General features: G+C 42.9%; 1 protein-coding gene and 1 long non-coding RNA gene across 2 annotated transcripts in view; one reads left to right on the forward strand and one right to left on the reverse strand.

Moving 5' to 3' along the window:
* Nucleotides 1-19,796, forward strand: part of pdgfrl (platelet derived growth factor receptor like) — a 37,906-nt gene that overhangs the window by 14,718 nt on the left and 3,392 nt on the right. Inside the window, 3 exon segments of the mRNA NM_001030415.2 lie at nt 14,248-14,399; nt 18,423-18,716; nt 18,963-19,102. Coding sequence (NP_001025586.1) covers nt 14,248-14,399; nt 18,423-18,716; nt 18,963-19,102 — 586 coding nt within the window.
* Nucleotides 4,806-7,557, reverse strand: LOC116408463. Its single transcript, XR_004220950.1, has 2 exons — nt 7,433-7,557; nt 4,806-5,633 (listed from the first exon to the last, which is right to left on the reverse strand). It is a non-coding gene; the product is annotated as an uncharacterized LOC116408463 (long non-coding RNA).

Below are 19,796 nucleotides of genomic sequence, written 5' to 3' on the forward strand. Positions count from 1 at the left end.
CTGTGTGAGCCATACTCTGCCTGCCCTATGCTGCGTGTGTCATACTCTGCCTGCCCTATGCTGCCTGTGTGCCATACTCTGTCTGTCCTATGCTGCCAGTGTTTGCCATACTCTGCCTGCCCTTTGCTGCCTGTGTGTACCATACTCTGCCTGCCCTATGCTGCCTGTGTGTGCCATACTCTGCCTGCCCTATGCTGCGTGTGTCATACTCTGCCTGCCCTATGCCGCGTGTGTCATACTCTGCCTGCCCTATGCTGCCTGTGTGTGCCATACTCTGCCTGCCCTATGCTGCGTGTGTCATACTCTGCCTGCCCTATGCCGCGTGTGTCATACTCTGCCTGCCCTATGCTGCCTGTGTGTGCCATACTCTGGCTGCCCTATGCTGCGTGTGTCATACTCTGCCTGTCCTATGCTGCCAGTGTTTGCCATACTCTGCCTGCCCTTTGCTGCCTGTGTGTACCATACTCTGCCTGCCCTATGCTGCCTGTGTGTGCCATACTCTGCCTGCCCTATGCTGCATGTGTTATACTCTGCCTGCCCTATGCTGCGTGTGTCATACTCTGCCTGCCCTATGCTGCTTGTGTGCTATACTCTGCCTGTCCTATGCTGCCAGTGTTTGCCATACTCTGCCTGCCCTTTGCTGCCTGAGTGTGCCATACTCTGCTTGCCCTATGCTGCCTGTGTGTGCCATACTCTCCCTACCCTACCTGGTTGTGCCATACACTGCCTGCCCTATGCTGCCTGTTTGTGTCATACTCTCCTTACCCTACCCTGCCTGTGTGTGCCATACACTGCTTGCCCTATGCTGCCTGTGTGTGCCATACACTGCCTGCCCTATGCTGCTTGTGTGTGCCCTATGCTGCCTGTGTGTGCCATACTCTCCCTATCTTGCCTGTGTGTGCCATACTCTGCCTACCCTATGCTACCTGCGTGTGCCATACTCTGCCTGCCCTATGCTGCATGTGTGTGCCATACTCTGCCTGCCCTACCCTGCCTGTGTGTGCCATACTCTGCCTGCCCTACCCTGTCTGTGTGTGCCATATTCTGCCTGCCCTACCCTGCCTGTGTGTGCCATACTCTGCCTGATCTATGCTGCCTGTGTGTGCCATACTCTGCCTGATCTATGCTGCCTGTATGTGCCATACTCTGCTTGTCCTATGTTGCCTGTGTGCCATACTCTGCCTGCTCTATGCTGCCTGTGTGTGTCATACTCTGCCTGCCCTATCCTGCCTGTGTGTGCCAAACTCTGCCTGCCCTATGCTGCCTGTGTGTTCCATACTCTGCCTGCCCTATGCTGCCTGTGTGTGCCATACTCTGCCTGCCCTATGCTGCCTGTGTGCCATACTCTGCCTGCCCTATGCTGCCTGTGTGTGCCATACTCTGCCTGCCCTATGCTGCCTATGGGAGGTGAAACTGGCAGGGGTTTGTTCTGTGAGTTTGTTAGCATTTGGAAATAGCCATTAAATAGTCCCTAAGGTGTGTAATTATATGCTGGGGGTTGCTGTGCTATCCACAGGGGAGGAGGAGGCATATGGATTTAAGGGTGTGTCTTAATATGACATAATATAATTCTTTCACATATGAATGAAGGGTGACACAGTAACCCATAGCTACCAATCAGCAGGTAGAATTGCAACACTGTAGAAATCACTGTAAGGCCCATATTCAGGAAATATACACGCAGAACAGTAGTTTTAACATGTTCAAAATGACATTATATTTTTTGACATTACCCTTTCATTAAACTTTATTCCCTGCTTTTAGGCAAAAGCACACTTTACCCCTTTATACTCGGTTGATGTTAAGAACATTGCCTGGTATGTATCTTGGCATGTAATCAGCTTTTAAAGGGATACTGATGAGTTTACTTTTTATTTTCTGCTATTTTATCCCCAGGTTCTACTATACCAGGAATGGCACTTTTCAGTTTGATCTATTTTACTGTCAGTATCCCTTTAAGTTTGGTTATTAGATAGAACTGCCCTTGCCCTGTGTATTGCATTGCTGCATACATAAAGCTTTGCTGCCACCTATTGCCAGAAGTAGTTATTGCAGCTCAGTAAATTGGTGGATTTATTTAGCACCAACAGTTAATATAGCAGAGCCGATACGAGACAGTGGGACTCAATAAAAATGACTTTTTTTTAATTGTACTTAAAATATATAAAGTAAATAGCACCTAGTTTTTGGAGCATTAGTGCTAGCACAGGAGTCAGAGCATCCCCCTGGCAATGCAGGAGGACTGGCGTGTATCTAAACTAATACTATTGGCTGCAGCTCACTGTGCCTTTACAGGGGTGCTCTTTTGCCTTACAGTACGGGAGGCTAGGGCTGCCAGCTAGCGGGAAGTGGCCATTTTACACAGTGCAGATAAAGGCTGGGACTGCAAGGCAAATATTATCAAATTCTAGTCATGACCACATTCAAGAGAGCAAGATGGGACTCTGCAGGCCCCCATTTTGATCCGATTGTTTCTGTAGGGGCCTGCCTGTAAGACCTAACGAATTGGTGGCCTTATAATAAAACCAAACCATTTTATTGGTTACTGTGACTTACTGGACTGAGGCTTCCTTAGCCTGTTCCTGCAGAACAACAACAGAACAAAAGCTTGAGGGGAGTAACAAGGCCTCAGAGAACGGAATCATAACTATAATAAAAGAGTATTTATTAGTACTCATGGCGATTAACTGAATCTGCTTGCCACCCTCAAACTTCACACTTATGATAAGGCAGAGAGGATGTGCTTGTTACAGAACAGGGAGCGTTCATGTTTAAACCTTAAAGCTCCACTGACATAGCTGCACATCTTGTCACTATTATACATGATTATATTATATATATTATAAACAGCTGCCCACAGTATATTTCTTTAATCCACCCCGTATCTGCAGTTCTCTCCTCAAAAAGATTTGGTTTCATAGTTACATAGTTACATAGTTACATAGGGTTGAAAAAAGACCATTGTCCATCAAGTTCAACCCATCCGAGTAAACCCAGCACACAACCTATACTAACCAATCTATACACTCACATACATAAACTATATATATATACAACCAGTAATACTAACTGTAGATATTAGTATCACAATAGCCTTGGATATTCTGCTTGTTCAAAAACTCATCCAGGCCCCTCTTAAAGGCATTAACAGAGTCTGCCATTACCACATCACTAGGAAGGGCATTCCCCAACCTCACTGCCCTCACCGTGAAAACCCACCTACGCTGCTTCAAATGGAAGCTCCTTTCCTCTAATCTAAAGGGGGGGCCTCTGGTGCGCTGATTGTTTTTATGGGAAAAAAGAACATCCCCCAACTGCCTATAATCCCCTCTAATGTACTTGTACAGAGTAATCATGTCCCCTCGCAAGCGCCTCTTTTCCAGAGAAAACAACCCCAACCTCGACAGTCTCACCTCATAGCTTAAATCTTCCATCCCCTTTACCAGTTTAAGTTGCAGTCTCTGCACTCTCTCCAGCTCATTAATATCCTTCTTAAGGACTGGAGCCCAAAACTGCACTGCATACTCAAGGTGAGGCCTTACCAGGGACCTATAAAGGGGCAAAATTATGTTTTCATCTCTTGAGTCAATGCCCTTTTTTATACAAGACAGCACTTTATTTGCTTTAGTAGCCACAGAATGACACTGCCTGGAATTGGACAACTTGTTATCTACAAAAACCCCTAGATCCTTCTCCATTAAGGAAACCCCCAACACACTACCATTCAGTAGATAGTTTGCGTTTATATTATTTCTACCAAAGTGCATAACTTTGCACTTATCAACATTGAACCTCATTTTCCAGTTTGCTGCCCAGTTTTCCAATTTTTTCAAATCGCTCTGCAAAGCGGCAGCATCCTGCATGGAACTTATAGTTTTGCACAATTTAGTGTCATCAGCAAAAATAGAAACAGTACTCTCTATGCCCACCTCCAGGTCATTAATAAACAAGTTAAAAAGCAAAGGACCAAGGACTGACCCCTGCGGTACTCCACTAACCACACTGGTCCAATTAGAAAATGTTCCATTTACCACCACTCTTTGTACTCTATCCTTCAGCCAGTTCTCTATCCAATTACAAAAGGGAAAATTGTATCATACTTACCGTGATTTTCCTTTCCTGGGAGTACTCCATATCAGCACTATCCGGGATATCCCCGCCCCCATGCCCCATCAGAAGGATCCTCCCCAAAGCTTTAAAAGCCACCCCCACCCCCTCTATGGCGTCTTTGTTACGAGCTTTAAGACTACCATTGCATAAGGGATGGGAACATGCTGATATGGAGTACTCCCAGGAAAGGAAAATCACGGTAAGTATGATACAATTTTCCCTTTTCCCTGGTCGTACTCCATATCAGCACTATCTGGGACATAGCAAGCTAATACCCAGTTGGGAGGGAAACTAGGCTCTGGCAGACTTCTGGATGGTACTGCAATAACTTTGCTGAACGTCATAGTAACCTATCCATTGTCATGCTAACAACTTCAGGAAAAGAACCTAGCAATGTATTGAAGACTTCTAATAGGATTGGCTGATCTCAAACCAAACCAGGAGAAAGAATGAACAGTGATACTAAGGAAAGAAGATCCTGCTAGGACCCAGACCTACACAGAGAAACACACACAGTGAGTGTGACCCCAAACTGACCATCTCATCGCCACTTGGTTAGAGGTGGACAGTGCCTGACACACCATAAGAACAAACTCCCAGAATTTCACAAAACTATTTAGAGACATACCATTTGACAGCTGTGAAATTCACCGCAAGTGGAAAATACCTGCTAAACCATAGCAGAGAATCCGGTCTCTATACATATCAGTATCTGGAACTAATGCAACATGAACATTACAAGGTAGAAGATATGCATCATGAAGGAAGTACTATAGGCAGAAACCATGTGAGCCCTGTCAGACCTTTATGAGTCCTATATGTGCTTATGCTGACCTCTTGACCGCTAGTAGCACTCTATCCCATAATCTTTAAAGGTTGCTCTCATGCCGAGGTCACATACTAGAATGATAACCCTCCACAAGAGTAACCTAATTCCAGGAATCTCAGGTACTGCAATGACAAAACAGTCCCTAATTTTTGGGCTATATGCTGTCCCTTTATGGGGACTAGCATAAAATGAGACAAGCAGGGCAACCCATGACAGAAGACATGAACGGCAATGCCACTACATATGATATACCCTGGACGGGAAGGCATACTCATAGCCACCATGCCGCTAAACTAATATATAGCATAGGAACAGGAAGACAATCCCAGCCAATGTAGACAACTGGGTAGGAATAAGGAATGTCTTTCAAGTATGAGTTAAGGTTAGAGCTTCTAGACCTAACCAGTGTGTATGCCCTGTATCCGGACTAATTTGATGGAAGTCAAAAACACCCTGTTTCAAGCTTCCCAGCTGGAGGCACCCTCACCCAAGGGAGAATACTTCAGGGCAAGTAATTTACTGTTGCGCAGGCAATACTATGGGCCAGATAACTGGGCCCTAGGCAGGGAGATGTAGGTAGAACTTACCTCTAGAGACTATGATGGCACAGTCCATAAATTGGAAAGCATAGGTCATCCCAAGCAGTGCGAATGTGACATCCCTTGAGAGACCAGGTCATTCCCTGCCATATGCCCTGCAATCAGAACAGTGTATAACAGAAAACCCAAAGAGCAAACACGTGTCCTCTTGGGGGAACTAGGTATGGAATGGCAGCTACCCCAAAACATTTACTTACAGCATGTAATTGGAAGCCAGGTGAACCTTTATATATTCTCAAGCCCTGTAGAATGTATACAATATGCCTAAACAGCTGTAATCCCACAGCCAATTCAATGCAAGGGTTAGACCCTCCGAACCCAACAGAAGTGACAATGATAGCTTAGCAAGGTAATGCATAGTCTATTTAACGGCTGCTTGCTGGGCAAAAAACACCTAACCCCTGTCAACAAAAAACAGCTTCGAAAACAAGCGTTTAGCTGTGAAGCTATTCAAGGCAGAGAAGATACCCAGCAACGTAATTAAGATGTAATGTACATGCCATCTTATTACCCTGCTTGAGCTACTGCGATCCCGCAGATGCCATGAGATTGGCTGCAACCTGCCAGCCTTTAGCTCCCAAGAGGCAATACCAACAAGTGTACCGGCACCTTTCAAAAATGGTTTTATGCCAGGCTCAATAATTACTACAGGCCCAATGGCCCCACAGTTGAACTACAGCATGTGAGCATAACCCTTTTGGTTCAGATGTAGTTATAACCGTAATGCATTCCGCTTGCATACCCACAGGGCCCAATGAAACCTGCAGCTTGGCCCATACATACTACCTGGTCTTAGAAGTACTGCAAAAAAGGCCTACAAAACCCAGAACTGGCAACAGCTTATGAAGCTTATCAATAATAGGACACAGTGAACCATGAATTGTGCTGCAGCTTTAGGCATGCTAATAGCACAGATAAAAGAAATGCTGGAGATAGTACTCTGTTTGGGCTGCAGATTCATAAACATGCACATTGCCCAGTACAGCAAACATTCAGTCAGCTAAAGCTCTAGGTATGCTTACTGCCCAAACTGGTACCAGACTCTGGTTGCTGCAGAAACTAATGAATATTATTTTGTACCCCGGCATTTGCAGTTTAAGCATGCATAATACAGGAACCATGAATTGTGCTGCAGCTTTAGGCATGCTAATAGCACATATTTGGAGATGCTAGAGATGCACTCTGTTTGGGCTGCAGATTCATGAACATGCACATTGCCCAGTACAGCAAACATTCAGTCAGCTAAAGCTTTAGGTATGCTTACTGCCCAAATTGTTACCAGCCAATGGTTGCTGAAAAACTAATGAATATTATCTGGTACCCAGACATTTGCAGTTTAAGCATGCATAATACAGGGTTCTACAGGGTTGCTGAAGAACTAATGAATATTATCTGGTACCCAGACATTTGCAGTTTAAGCATACATAATACAGGGTTCTAAACCTTAGAAAAGTGAAAAAAAAAAAAAAAAAATCTGCTGGTGATTATTGTACAGAGAAACATACAGCATAAGTATAGGAACACTTAATGGCAATGTGCCCATGCATAGCCTGAAAGAAAACTACATGGCAATACACTATTAACACATATGCAGATAATGCTAATCACAAATCAATAATTGTGTTAGTTTACTGGTAGCAACACAAGCCTGGCCTGGGGACCCCAAAGCACGGCCAATAATTGCTGCTAGCTGACAAGGTAGGATTACAGCCCTCTGCAGTGTGCTACAAAACACCTTTAAGTGATCAGAATAAAGGGCTCTCGATTTCTATAATACTATAGCTCTCTAAGCCAATAGTTATGGCCTACCTTAGGCATCAAAAACTGGAAAGAGGTTCCTAAAGGAGGACTGATATAGGAAACCAGCAAACAAAATCAGTATACAGAACCTTACCTTCCCAGCCTATGGTGCTATACTCTGGGAACTCAGGACTGGAATGAGAGCCACAACACCTTTGGCTAATTACATAATTACCTTCAGCAGAGGTACTCTGGTTACACCCCAATTAGCCAGTAGGGTTATACTACAGACCCTTATACAGAGTTTTAAACATAATTAGCCAGGCTACTACTAGCGAGGCACCTGAACAACTTCAGCCCTAATGCAGCAATACAATCTGGCTACAATCGTGATGGCAAAGTACTGGATCCATGTGCATACACATAATTATACCCAGCTAATGCAGATACAGATCTCAGAGTTACTTCAACTCTATAATGCCCTGACTACTATAAACACCTTCCACAGTAAGTGAAATATTAGTGCATTACCTGGTGTAGTAGCAGTAGCCATAACACAGAACTGGTGCAACTCTCTGGGAAGCTCAGCTGGAGTGTAGCTGATCACGTAATCACATTCACCTGAGGCTACTCAGGAATGCATCTAATTAGCCAGTTCTTAGTAGTAACTACACTACAGTGCCCTAGCAACCATAACACAATGCGGGCAGCTGAAAGGAGTTGACGCATTACCCCATGTATCAGCAAGTAGCCATGACACAGGACTGCTGCAATCTCTGGAAAGCTCAGGTAGAGTGTAGCTTAGCACATAATCACATTCACCTGAGGCTACTCAGGAATGCATTTCATTAGGCAGTTCCCAAGGTTACTACATGGCTCTGCCCTAGCAACTGTAACACAATCCAGAGCAACTGAAAGGTTCAATGAATCACCCAATCTGTCTGCAAGTAACCATAATATTTGACTGGTTACATTCAGCTAAAGCTATCCAGGTATGTAGCAACTAGCAGGCAAACTAACCCATTTGTAGTACATAATGCAGCCCAATGTTTAAAGACAGTGGGGTGTCAGGCCCTTTTTTTTTTTTTTTTTTTTTTTAAACACCTCTTAATACAAAACCTTAGGAAAGACTTTGTGAGGGAGGCAGTAGGCTTTGAACTCTGGCTCTATTAAAAAAAAAAATCTCTCCACACAGTAGAACAAAAAGGAATATGGAGATCGCCAGACTCAGGCCACTAACTAAATGTTGAGGACTGCTAACTTCCACCTCCCTCGCCCATCCGCAAAAATATTAAGTGTGTCGGGCCACACACCATTGCCACCAGACACTCACGGCCTGGGAGGGCATACGGATGGGGGGACTAGCACTTGCCATTGGATGCCATTATGACAAACCAGAAAGGCACATGGGATCAAATATACCAACAGCATTGTCCTACCTTATCAAGCAGAACAGAGCCGAAGATCCCAGGATATGAGGTAATGTGCAGGGGAAAAGATCTCATGGACCAAAAAACCCCAGTCCCTAGGTGCCATTTCCGGTCACCTAATGCTTTCCCAAGGCTAAAAAGCAAAAACGTTGCTTCCAATGGAGCAAGGAAAGCAGAAGGAAAAAAAGACGCCATAGAGGGGGTGGGGGTGGCTTTTAAAGCTTTGGGGAGGATCCTTCTGATGGGGCATGGGGGCGGGGATATCCCGGATAGTGCTGATATGGAGTACGACCAGGGAAATATTATGTTCTAGCCCAATATTACTCAATTTGATCATTAACCTTCTGTGAGGTACTGTATCAAACGCTTTAGCAAAATCTAAGTAGATGACATCAACTGCCATTCCAGCATCGAGGTTCCTGCTCACCTCCTCATAAAAGGCGACTAAATTAGTCTGGCAAGATCTGTTACGCATAAAACCATGCTGGCACAAACTAATAGTATTGTGAACTGCAATGTATTCAACTATCCTATCCCTTATTACCCCTTCCAGAAGTTTTCCTACTACTGATGTCAGACTAACAGGCCTATAGTTTTCAGGCTAAGAACGGGATCCCTTTTTAAATAATGGCACCACATTAGCAATCCGCCAGTCTCTCTGCACCATGCCAGACCTCAACGAATCCTGAAAAATTAAGTGAAGAGGTTTGGCAATCACAGCGCTCAGCTCATTTAATACCCTGGGATGAATCCCATCTGGTCCTGGACCTTTGTTTACCTTTACATGTTCAAGTCTCTTTTGAATTTCCTCCCGAGTGACCCATGCGTCAGTAGCTAAATTACTAGAACTGGGCATATTACAAGGGAAGCCTTCATTATCTGGCTCCTCAGATGTATCGACAGATGAAAAATAAGAGTTCAAAATTTCTGCTTTTTCCCCGTTCTCATCAACCAACTTACCCCCCCGTGATAATAAAGTTCCCACCCCTTCTTGCTTCATTTTTTTACTATTCACATAATTAAAAAATAATTTAGGATTCTTTTTACTCCTAGCTGCAATATCCCTTTCCATCTCTATTTTAGCTTGCCTGATAGCTTTTTTGCATGCTTTATTTGCTTCCTTGTACCTGATGAAGGTTTCTGCTGTCCCAGCTAACTTGAATGCTTTAAAAGCACGTTTTTTATTACCAACCTCGACCCTAACTCTTTTATTCAGCCATAAAGGTTTTGCTTTGCGATGCCTCTCCTTGCTTACTAGGGGGATATACTGTTGTGTATACCTACAAAGCAATGTTTTAAAGATGTTCCATTTTCCTTCTGTGACTAACCCCATGAAAAGCCTTTCCCAGTTGACACATTGCAGAGATGCCCTTATACTGGCAAAGTCTGCACGTCTAAAATTGAGCGTTTTAGTTACTCCCTTATAGAGCTGTCTCTGCAGCATTATCTCAAAGGAGACCATGTTGTGATCACTGTTCCCCAAATGCTCACCCACACAAATGTTAGAGATGAGTTCATTATTATTAGATATTACCAGGTCCAAAATAGACTCATTCCGAGTAGGTTCTTGAACCACCTGAAATAAAAAGTTGTCATTTAGCATATTTACAAACCTACTAGCTTTTTCTGACTTAGCCACCCCATTACTCCAGTCAATGTCCGGATAATTAAAGTCCCCCATAATAACAACTTGACCCAATTTTGAAGCCTCCTCCATTTGCAAAAGTAGCTGGGCCTCATCCCCCTCATCTATACGGGGTGGTTTATAGCATACACCAATGATCATTTTCTTTGTGACCTTCAGCCCTACTGAAATTTCTACCCAAAGAGATTCAACGTTTTCATTGGTAATGTCTTTATTACATGGCTTTAAATCTGACTTTACATAAAGACAAACCCCTCCACCCTTTTTAATCCCTCTGTCCCTCCTAAAAAGCGTATACCCATTTAAATTCACAGCCCAGTCGCATTTATCATCCCACCAGGTCTCAGTGATACCAATTAAATCATAATTTTCAATACATGCAATAGCTTGCAGCTCCCCTAATTTACCCGACAAGCTACGCGCATTAGCCAGCATGCAGCGGAGATTACTACTTCTTCCTCTGATGCTTACATTAGCTAAAGGACAGTTAGAGCTAAGGGGAAAATTAGTCTGTTTCCCTTGTAACAATGGAAGCTCCTTATCTGATAAACTATATGCCCCCCTCACTCCTCCCCCACAACCCTTTACTGGTCCCACTGCCCCATCTACACTAGCTCTCCCATAAGAATCTAGCTTACCAACCCCCCCCCCTTGTCTAGTTTAAACACTCCTCCAGCCTCTTAACCATTCTCTCCCCTAGCACAGTAGACCCCCTTCCATTGAGGTGCAATCCGTCAGGGCTGTATAGATTGTACCCCAAGGAAAAGTCAGCCCAGTGCTCTAGGAACCCAAACCCTTCCTTCCTACACCAAGACTTTAGCCACGCATTTAGCTCCCTAAGCTCCCGCTGTCTCCCTAAACTAGCACGCGGCACCGGCAAAATTTCCAAAAAAATGACATTGGAGGACCTTTGCTTAATTTTAGAGCCTAGATCCCTGAACTCACTCTTTAAGGTCCCCCACCTACCGTTCATTTTGTCGTTAGTACCGATATGTACCAAGACAGTCGGGTCATGCCCAGCCCCTCCCAATAATGTGTCGGCCCGATCAACCACATGCTGAACCCTGGCACCAGGAAAACAGCAAACTGTCCGTTTGAAGCGATCCGCTCGACAGATTACCCTGTCCACTTTCCTAATGATCGAATCCCCTATAACCACCATCTGTTTAGGCCTAGCTCTGCTCTCCTCCCCACCATTACTAGAGAAACTGGTCTCCCGGCTGAGAGATCAGCCTCATCTAGAACCGCCAGTCCAGAGTTTCATAAAGTTATTTCTAAGCAATGTAATGTGCAAGCCCCCAAATTAACTGCATTACTGACCAGCTATGAATCAAGTGCATTTTATGGGCATCTGTGTAAAAATATGGATTCTGGCAACCAAACCCAGAAATGACTTGGCAGCCTAAGCTTTTATATTAAACGTCTAGTAAAACCAGCTGATTGCGTTAGATGTGCTTAGAAGTTGAGCCCTGTTGAACTGATATTCTGGCATTCTTCCAGCCCTCTATTTAGTATTCCCCTTTACCTGGGTATGATTATGGAAAATGCCTCGCAGCCACCAGGTTAGATCAGCTCTACTTCATTAGTATCCCAGTGGCAAGATTGGAAGGGACTCAAAAAACTAAGGCAACCAAACAGTACTCTGGGTTTCATAAAAATTACTAATAACTTCAAATTTTGGTTGCTATAGGACAGTGGTCCCCAACCAGTGGCTCGTGAGCAACATGTTGCTCCCCAACCCTTTGGATGTTGCTCCCAGTGGCCTCAAATAAAGTGCTTATTTTTGAATTCTTGGCTTGGTGGCAAGTTTTGGAGGCATAAAAACCAGGTGTACTGCCAAACAGAGTGTCCTATAGGCTGGCAGTCCATATAGGGGCTGCCAAATAGCCAATAACAGTCCTTATTTGGCACCCCAGGTACATGTTTCATGCTCGTGTTGCTCCCCAAGTCTTTTTACACTTAAATGTGGCACACGGGGTAAAAAAGGTTGGGGATCCCTGCTATAGGATATTAATAACCATATGGCTTGCAGGGTGGGGGTGGGACGGACTGTGCGGCTGGGGCAAAGGATTTCAAGTAGGGATGCACTGAAAGCAGGATTTGCTTTGGGATTTGGCCAATATTCTGCCATATCCTTATTTACATATGCACATAAGGATTCACATTCGGTTCGGTATTCGGCCAAAGCTTTCACAAAGGACCCAGGGTTCAGCCACATCCTAAAATGTGGATTCGGTGCATCTCTAAATTACCATAATATAGTTTTCACATAAGAAGTATAAATGTGTAATTATTCATCTGGTAATTCAGTTCTAAATGACAAAATAACCAGCTGAAAGGGAAATAATTTCGGATAGCAGAATAGGCATAACAGTTTAAAACTGAAAACACCACAATCTAATGTATAGATGCGTAAAGGTGCCCATACACGGGCCGATCCGCTCGTTTGGCCATGTCTCCCAGGGACCCCATCAAGGAGCCGATGTGGTCCCCGATCCGACTAGATTTTTTAACTTGCCTGATTTGCCCGATTTCAGGCCAGATGTCGGGCAGGCCCGTCGGTAGTGCCCATACACGGGTCTAAGGGACCGATATCGGCAGCTAGAATCGGCCCGTGTATGGGGAAATTAAGACAGCAATCCAAGCATAAGTAATGGTAATAGAGCTAAATCAAGCATGAGCCATATAAATAGGCTTCCATTTGTAATAGTAAATTAACAGATAAACACTGAACCACAAAGCCTGAACTCATTAGGTACCACGTCTCCCCATCAACAAAGAAATCAGCCCACACTGACCAACACTTTCCAACTTACTTCCACAGAAAGGCCTTTATATACAATATTTACCTAGCTCTATTTGGGGCTGACTGTACTTATAATGATAATGTCACACAAGTCTATGAATATATGAAGCTGTCCTGGAGACTAGTGTATCTAACATGACAATAGGAACCTGCTGAAAAATCCAAAGCTCACCGTACATAAACTTTCAATACAGTACAGAGCAGTGTATTTTAAGATACTTTTTAATTATGCTTTTATCCAACTGATTTTGAACGGTTCTTATGTTCTTATTTATCTTGTCCATTTCCAGCCAGCAACTGAAAAAGTATAGTGGTTGGTTAGGTCACTGACCCCATCAACCAATCAATCACAAGGATTCTGTTTTATTGTTATTTAGATTTTGTATTGCTTATGGTTTCCCATTGACATAAACAGTGAGCTCAGCAAGTTGCCCAGCAGTTTGTATGCATTAATCAGATATTGGGAATGTCCTGCAGTGCTTTCTGTTTATGTCAATGAGGACCTACCCATGGCAGCTAGTGGCAATTTTGATCCTTGCTACAAGCAGGGCCACTGAACCATCTTTTGCTTTAGTCACTACTGCAATGAAACCACTAAGTGGCAGAATCTGAAAGCCAGCAATGAGACAGCATAAATAGGTAATTAGTACGGTTTTTATTATTCATCTGAGGGTTTGTGGGAAACATATGTAAAACACATAAATAAGCCCTAATCCCCGCAGAAGAGATATAATGGGGCTTTTTCAGTTCAACATTCCTCCTCTCTTCTTAATCTTGAAAAAGACTTCATATAATTCGCATCAGTCCCTGCCCCAGTGTAGCTTACTGGGCAGGAACTCTATCACACCCACAATGTAAGCCATAAGCCTTATTTTAAACAGTGGCATAGCTAGAAGTTACTGGACCTGAAAGGAAACATTTAAGTACACCCCCAAATCTGGGGAAAGATGATCTGCTCAGTGCCAGTTCCTGATGCTGTCAGTGGAGTAGCAGGGGGTTCATTCCAGGACAGGCCAGTTAATAGCGTTACACATGGAACCATCTCCGGGGAAGGCTCACAACTGATATGTGCTTTGCTTTCTCTCTAGCATTAAACAACATGACAGATACGGGCAGCTGATCCTTATGAACTCCTCTGCAGCCGACACCGGCGAGTTTGCTTGTTGGGCCCAGCTCTGTGACAGCCGTGGCTGCAGGAAGGACGAGTCCAAGGCTGGCTCAACCTATGTGTTTTTCTCAGGTAATGCATTGGCAATAATCCACTCACTGACTCCCTGATGAGTATGTTTTGAGTATGAGTATGTATTTACCATACACAGATTTATTTTTTCATCAGAATCCCTCTTATTGTCATGTACTGGGTACAGATCAACTGCAGTAATTTAATGGTTACGTTTCAAAAAGAAAACTAGAACCGACTGCCCGCAAACTCTGGTCACTGGCGTTTGCCAATACACAAATCCCACCAACATCTAGCAAAAAGCCTTCCTAGAAGAGCTGAGGGTAAAGGGTGTTTTATCCCTATTATTCACATAAATACCCCTGGTTGTGGAATGAGATGCTGGACAGGCAGGAGCCCACATACTAAAGGCCATATAGTGTATATTATGGGCACAAAGAGTGTCCACGAGGGTCTCTGGGGCTCTCTGCCTATATTATGCACATTTTGTAGGCAATTTTTTGAATAATTGTTGCTGATTTCTTTAGATTAAATTATAAATTATAACTTTTTTAGCATGGAATATGAAACTTTAGTTGCTAATGGCAGCATTACATTTCTGACATTATACATTATCATATAAACCAGTTTGTCACTGGTTGTTATTTTCTTGTTCTATAAATATACTAGTCTCTAACATTTTCACAGGCAGCTTCTCTCTGTTTTCCCAAGTGCCAGGGGACTGGTCAGAGGGCACAACTTCCTCTTGGGCTCAGCCCTAACAGATCCCATGAATGCTGCGTGCTATTCTTAGCCAGACGCACATTTCTCTTAAATAACCTTATAGTGTACAGAAGCTACGTGAGGCTGCATGTACAGCGAAGCCTTGGGAGTTCCCAGTGAGACATTGTGAATTTTGTGTACATGACATTCAGAGGTCACTGACTAAGTTTGGCCGACCTTTTTCTTTAGCCACTACAAAAGAAAATACATTTACAAAGCATTGTATAGCATACAAACATTCAGAACTGTTTCCCAAGTGAATGGGCAGTAACAATGCAAGTAATGCATCTTTTATTAATGCATAATATAGTATTATTTGCCTTTGTCTGGGACCCAGACCCACAGGTAAGCCAGCACCACGCTTCTCGCAAGGGAATGTATTCAGTTCACTGGTTCTGTACTGAAATAGTGTGGCTTATTTTAGTACTTAGCTTGCTATTACCCACGTTTGGCCCAGTGCTCACCTTGCCCTGTACTAATGTCAGTTATTACACCTGCCCCACTCCCCTTCTGTAAAGCAAAATTTGTGACAAATTACGTTTCAAGTACTTATATTGTAATGTCACCCACTGTGACCTACAGCACTTATATTTGCCTATTTGTGTCTGTAAGTTACCCTCCCATATAGATTGTAAGCTCTACGGGGCAGGGACCTCCATCCTGTTTGTATTAATGTATTCTACTGTAGAGCGCTGCGTACATAAGTAGCGCTTTATAAATAAAGATATACATACATACATACATTAGAACAGATACTGCCATTGTTTAGCCCCTTTTTCATTTTGTATATGAGCTTCATTGTTCCATATTGTCTCCTAAACTTCATATTTCATCTGTATAATTTTAAATGTGCAGTAGTGTGTTTGTTCTGCCTCAGCCAGTACCCTTATTTCTTCAACTAAAATTAGATAAAGGCATCACCAGGCAGCAGTGCAGTACATTTAAACTTTTCAGATAAAGGGTATTTGATCCTGCATTGTGTCTGATGAGACAAGTGCTCTGATCCTGAGTGCAAGCTAGAATCTCTGCCATAAAGCAAGACAAAACTGCTGATTTGTTTCTACTAAAGTAAATTAATTTGCTGGCACTCCTCTTCTGTAACATACACATGGGAATTTAGCTTTACTTGTTCTTTAATCAGTCATGGTGCTTGTACAGTAATACAATATGGTTATTCTCATACATTAGTCATACTGGTTCCACATAGTATTTCTACTTTCCAGAAATGCCATTTATAGACTAATAAAATCAATAAAAATGATGCTGCTCTCTGATTTCACTTTGTGTGATAGAACTGAACCCTTTCTGGGCTCTAGACTCATCTGCTGTTTCTATGTTGGTTAGCACAGTGGTACAGAATGGGAGGGCAGGATCCCTACACTTAGGGGGAGATTGATAAACTTTTGAGGTTGGTTTTACTTTTCACGATTCAAGTTTTTTTTTGCAAATTATGCAATTGCAATTATGGTTCAAAAACGCAAATGTCTGGTATTTATTAAGTGAAAAAACCCCAAAAAACTCGATTGTAATACTTTGCCATCTTAAAGCCTGAGAGTTTCTATAGTTAATGGGAGTTGTCTTTGGCAAAGTTAAGCCATAATTTTAGTTTGAGATATTCAAAAAAAAATTGAAATTTCGAGGTATTTGAGTTTTTCACATGAGTTTACCAAATTAACAAATAAGCCAGCATTCAATATGCGAGTTTATTTAATTTAGAAAAACAAGCTCAAATTCACAAACTGCTGAATAAGTCCATTATGTTATACACATAGCAGTCCCATGGCAACAGAGTTTGGATAATGCAATAACAGTGGCAGGAAAGGATCATACAGAACACATTTCCTGAACGAGACTAGAGCTGAGGATGCCATTGTTAAAGCATGGACAGTATGACTTACAGAAGCTCTAAAGCTACTCTTGGATAGTGAGGTGATTTATTATCAGGAAGAGCACTGAGCCCATTACATACGCCACCCAATGTCCTTCAGTGTTTATAGAAACATTATCATTCAGAACAGCCCATCAAGCTCTTCTAAACCAAAATATTGCAATGGAAAAGCTTTGCCTCTTTTGAAAATTCAAGCCACCTCCCTCCCCACCCTATATGGGGTATGTTATAAAGATCTGCCATACGATTACTCAGACTTAAGGGCTTATTTACTTACGCTGTGGGCACATGTGCAAGAACACTAACAGGCACAAATTTGTGCTCATTTATCCAGCTCTTGCACCTGGGGAATTTCTGAATTCCGCACACCAGATTACATGTCCAGTGCAAGGTGCAGAGCACAGCGCTGAAGGAATGCAGGCCCGGACTGGCAATATGTGGGTTCTGGCAAATGCCAGAGGGGCTGCTGTAAGATGCCATAGACAGTCACTAAATATTGCCCTGGTTTGGGTCTCTGTGTACTTGAACTGCCAGGGCAGTTTTTGAATCCCAGTCCGGGTCTGCGGCCCTCTAATAGAAAGGTAGGTGCCAGGGAAGGTTTCTGCTGCACTTTGTGCCTGCTAGTACTCCCAAACTTGCACATCTGAATGGGGCACAAATGGGGCGAAGCCGGTGACAAAGGGGAGATCCCCCCCAGTCCATTCATGGGAGAAGCACAGGTCTTCAGGAGCACAAAGACCTGCATCCAGGGTGCAAAGCTTGAGCAGGGTGCAAAAGTGAAAAAAGACATGGGGGTATTGCTAATATGTTTTACACTTTACACCCTGCCCTGGACTGCTTAAATGAGCCCTATAATCTGCTCACAATTTATTACGGAGGTAAATTGCAATCAGTAGGAAAAGCTCTGCAGATCAGATTTAGGGCCCAGGCTCCACTGCTGTGGGCTGCACAAGTGCAAAGTTTTCTATAACTTTGTTTGAAAGCAAATGTGACAGGATGGACTGAAAGTTATGGGTTACTAGAACTATGCAAACTTAGCAACATTAATTACATTTCCTCCAATGTGTCCTGACAAACTGACTTTTCTCAGCATCCATATAAAGCAGAACATCTGCCAGTCCATATACAATATCTTTACCCTATCGCATAGAGATCAGCTAATTACTGAAAAATACAACCTTTATTACTATATATACGCTCTACAGTATTTATCACTGTAATGAGGATCTCCATGAATCTCTTAAGTACAGGAAATACTTCTGGATTAGTAGGCAAAGGGTTGGCAAGAGGTATGGTTCTGCATTTCTGCTGCCCATAAACCAGTAATGTTTTCTAATGAATACAATTCAATGAATGTCAATCATTGTCTTATTGATTTGTTTTTAGAAATATAAACTTTTTGCAATTTTCTTTCTTTTCATTTGTTGTTATAGATAAGGGAGAGATATTTGTTCCCTCTTCCAGCTATTTTGAGATTGTCTACCTCCACCCTGACAAGCCTGCAGTTATTCCATGTAGGGTGACTGTCCCTTCAGCCAAAGTCACGCTCCACAGAGAGTTCCCAGCAGAGGAGCTTAAAGTCGATGGAACCAATATCATTTATGATGTGAAAAAAGGCTTTGTCTACCAGCATCCCCATTCCAACCATAGCGGAGTTGTATACTGTCGGGCAGAAGCCCGGGGAGCACCACAGATTTCCATTAAATACCAGTTACTCTACGTGGAAGGTAAGTAAAACAGTCATTGTGGACTTGGTACATAAAATAAACCTTAATATTGTTTTGCTTCATGCAACATACAGCCATCAGTTCTTATGAAAATGAGAAAATATTGGGCATGTTCAGCTGGTGGCCCTTAAAAATACAACACAACATTACATTTTTACCATACCTGATGTGATGTTAGCAACAAATCTAAAAGAAACAGTTATGTCCTCTACAGTAAATCCTGTTCATTGTGTTTCGTGTGTTCAGTTCCCAGCGGGCCACCTTCTGCAACAATCACAGCTTCTTCTAACAAGGTCAGAAGTGGAGACGACTTCAGTGTCTTCTGTACTGTTCTTGGGGAACCAGACGTAGAAGTAGAATTTACATGGATTTTCCCAGGCCAAGAAGTAAGATTATCCTCTAAACAGAATGAGTGGAATTTGCACCTGAACATTGTCCCTCAACTCATGTTGCCTTTGGTGGTTTGAGTGTTGAGGGTTGATTGGTTGATCAGTGGTCTCAGCTGTTTATGAATAAGAAAGCTTTCATTCAATAGGCACATATAAGTGCAATAAACACATAAGCTCATGAATGTATTTGAGCGGCCTAGCTGGCAAATCATCAGCAAGGGCCAGTGCTGGAAAATTTGTAAATGTGGCATCCCTGCCTAAAAATCTCTCTCTTACTATAGTTTATATAAACAAAGCTGTTCTGTAGCCATAGCGGTAGACATTCAAACTGAAATGGGCTAAATGGCACAGGCTACATAGCAGATAAGCTCTGTAAAACAGCATTGTATTCTACAGTGCTTATCTGTTATCTGCTATGTAACCTGTGCCTTTTCTCCTTTTTTCCAGCTTGAATGGCTGCCCCCATGGCTACACAGCAGCTTATTTATTTAACTATAGTAGTATTTCTGAAACACACAACTTACCAGTGCAGGGCAACAGTACATTATATTTTAATTACTTTACCCTTTCAAACTTTGGAGTTACTATTCCTTTAACACAATATATAGAGTATCTATTTCCAAGGCCCTGTGCCTTGGAAAAAGATACTGTATACATTGTGTAAACATTATATTTACTTTATTGTTCAGCA

The sequence above is a fragment of the Xenopus tropicalis genome, chromosome 1 (genome assembly GCF_000004195.4).
Source record: "Xenopus tropicalis strain Nigerian chromosome 1, UCB_Xtro_10.0, whole genome shotgun sequence".
Classification (NCBI taxonomy): Eukaryota; Metazoa; Chordata; class Amphibia; order Anura; family Pipidae; genus Xenopus; species Xenopus tropicalis.